The 2,840-nt window shown below is 31.2% G+C and overlaps 1 protein-coding gene across 1 annotated transcript; it reads right to left on the bottom strand.

The window, feature by feature from the left end:
• Window positions 1–574: 574 nt before the first annotated feature.
• Window positions 575–1,747, bottom strand: SLF11 (S-locus F-box protein type-11). The gene has a single exon (NM_001301437.1). The coding sequence runs from the start codon at window positions 1,745–1,747 to the stop codon at window positions 575–577; it is 1,173 nt and encodes a 390-aa protein (NP_001288366.1).
• Window positions 1,748–2,840: the final 1,093 nt, after the last annotated feature.

The raw sequence follows: 2,840 nt of genomic DNA, 5'->3' as shown, positions 1-2,840 counted from the left end.
TTGGAAACCCATACCCCATTAGTGCCTCTTCCAGAAATTCCCAACTCACTATATCGTAGGCCTTTCTTAGATCAATTTTCATTAAACAAAATGAAATGGTATATTAATTCAAGTGTCAAAGCTTAGAGATTGTTTTGAACATTTCTTTAGTGATAGTTAATTTGTAAGGTAAATATGCGAACGGTTAGTAACTTTATAAATGTACGATTTTGTTATGCAATTTCAATAAGTTTGAGTGATCACATGAGGATTTATTTTATTTAATTTTTGGATTTATAAGCAACTTAAATTTTGTTTTTACAAATTTGAAAGGTATGAACTTTAGAAACTGTAAAAGCTGAAGTTATTTGCCTATGAAACATAAGAATTTAAACTAAACTAAGTATTAACTATCGTGCATGAAAAGAAAATTCTATATAAGCTTTTACAAAATTTTAAACACAAGGAAATATATTTATTGACACAATAAGCATTAGTAATAACTGGACTAGTTTATAAGTCAAGCTACTTAACACCAAAAGAATAAAGAAGAGTGTAAAAGTATTTCCAAATGAATACATGTGGTGTTGAAGTTTTATTGAAGTTGTGTACTATTATGTTGGATTTCTTTTGAAATTAAAGTCAAGCCTTCGGTGAAAATTGTTACTCTCAAACTTTCAGGCCAACCATCTAAATCTAATTCCTTGACTTCATGAGAATTAAGATCACAAGAAATCAAATGTCCACTTATGCTTTGAAGAAACAATATATGATTCCTCCAAACTGCCAACGGTGATTCGATTACAAGTGGTGGAATAATGTGTATATTAGTCCAAGATTCGATCACACCATACTCCTTCATTGCCCAAATTTCCATGAAATCTATTGCTGGATCGATTTTACACCCCGGATATGGGTAACAAACCAACGTTAGATACTCATTTAACACTACGAGTGCATAACACTTTCTGTCTTTGGAATGACAAGTATGAGGCATTTTAATATTTCGAAAAGTCTCTGTACTTACATCAAAAGCAAGCATCTCAATTGATCTACCGTTACCAAACCAATGAGAAGCACCTTTGTAAAACAACTCAGCACAGGGATACCAATGCACATAAGGCAATGGTAGATCGCCATGATTTACATCTCTCCATGAATCAATGCTCAATTCATAAATCTCGACTCTCCATTGTACCACAGTATAACAGTAGAAAGGTGGTTCTCCGCGAACTTCAGCTAGCCTAATAATCTTGTAATCATTTGAAATTGAGTCAAAACCAAATGCAACGCCATTGATAGAACGATGGAAACCTAGTGGACTATCATAAGGGCTAGGTTGGAGTAGCCTATAATTTCTAGTAGCTGGATTAAATAATACTGTCTCTACTTTATCTGTTAGAAGAATTAAACCGCGACAAGGACCTATGAATCTATGAAAAATACATGAAGTAGTGGAAGTCAAATGTGGAACATCTAGATCTGGAGAAACATGGTAAAAATCATCGTTATCATGATAACTAGAAAGGAACGACATGATACTTCTAAATTCGTTGTGTCCTTCTTTAATGGAGCGTTTGAAGAGAATTATTTCATGTTTTGTACAAGTGGTATGATTGAGATGAAGATTGATGAATGTTGACGATTGCATGAGATTGTACAAGGATTTAGAAATGGATTTGAATCGCAATATAGACTTTATTGGGAGCTTCAGAATAAGATACATCAACACATCTTTGGAAAATTTGTTCACAATTCCATTTGTCATTTTTGAATATTTCCAAATGCAATTTGCATGAGATCTTTCTCTTCTTTGAAGTGGATTAAAATTCTATTAGGTACGTTTTCCTCCTTAACTAACTATCCATCAATCTCGTATTTATATGGTTATGAAAAGGTGATTCAATGTGTTGAAAGAATAATTCTAGAAAATAACATAATGATAATAATTTGGAAAACAGTGAATTTGAATAGTCGTAAGCCTGTAACTGATTAAAGTATGATAAATTCTTCAATGAAAATTAATTATTTGAAACATCTATATGTGATAGCTTTTTTCTTAATTTTTAAAATATCAATTAATTAATTTTTAATTATATTAAATAATGAATTACAATCTAAAAACAAAATAGAAATTTAAAGCGGTTCAAAAATTAACCCGACGATTTTTTAAAAAATAAAATATATAAACTTAACAAAGCCCACATTTATTTAACTTTCCATTTTTCTTGCCCACTACTGTATATTAGTTTTCTCCTCAAAGAAAATTTTAATTAGAGCAATAGTTCACAAAATAATGACTCACAAGTTCTATCATAAATGTATTGGTCGTGTTTGAAATGTTACCAAACATGCCATTAGTGTTGAAGTCAACAAGCAGGTTCATAACAAGATCTTAAGAAAGATGATTCATGTGAGAATTGAGTAAGACTGGGCAACGGAACGGGACGTACCGGTACCGTTCCGGTTCGTCCCGTTTCGGTTGCCTACGGGACGGGCCGGGATATTCTAAACCGGTACACGGAACGGGACGGAACCGTAGTTTCGTACCGGTGTACCGGTACCGGTTCATCCCGGTTCATTCCGGTTCCGGTCCGGTCCGGTCAGTTCCGGTTCCGGTCCGGTTTATTTAATATATATTAATTTTTTTATATTTTATATTTTATATAATTTATATTTATATTTTTTATAAATTATATTTTAAAATTTAAATTTTTTTCAAAAATCCCGGCCATTGAAATTGTAATTTGTTACAAATTTAAATAAATTAAATTGATATTTTTTAATTTTTGTAATTTAATTTACTTTTTTAAAATTACAAATTTTATTTATTTAATATTTACAAGATACAAGTTATAAAT

Source organism: Solanum lycopersicum, chromosome 1 (assembly GCF_036512215.1).
Source record: "Solanum lycopersicum chromosome 1, SLM_r2.1".
NCBI lineage: Eukaryota > Viridiplantae > Streptophyta > Magnoliopsida > Solanales > Solanaceae > Solanum > Solanum lycopersicum.
The sequence above is the reverse complement of the archived record's forward strand: the minus strand, read 5'-3'. Positions and strand labels throughout refer to the sequence as shown.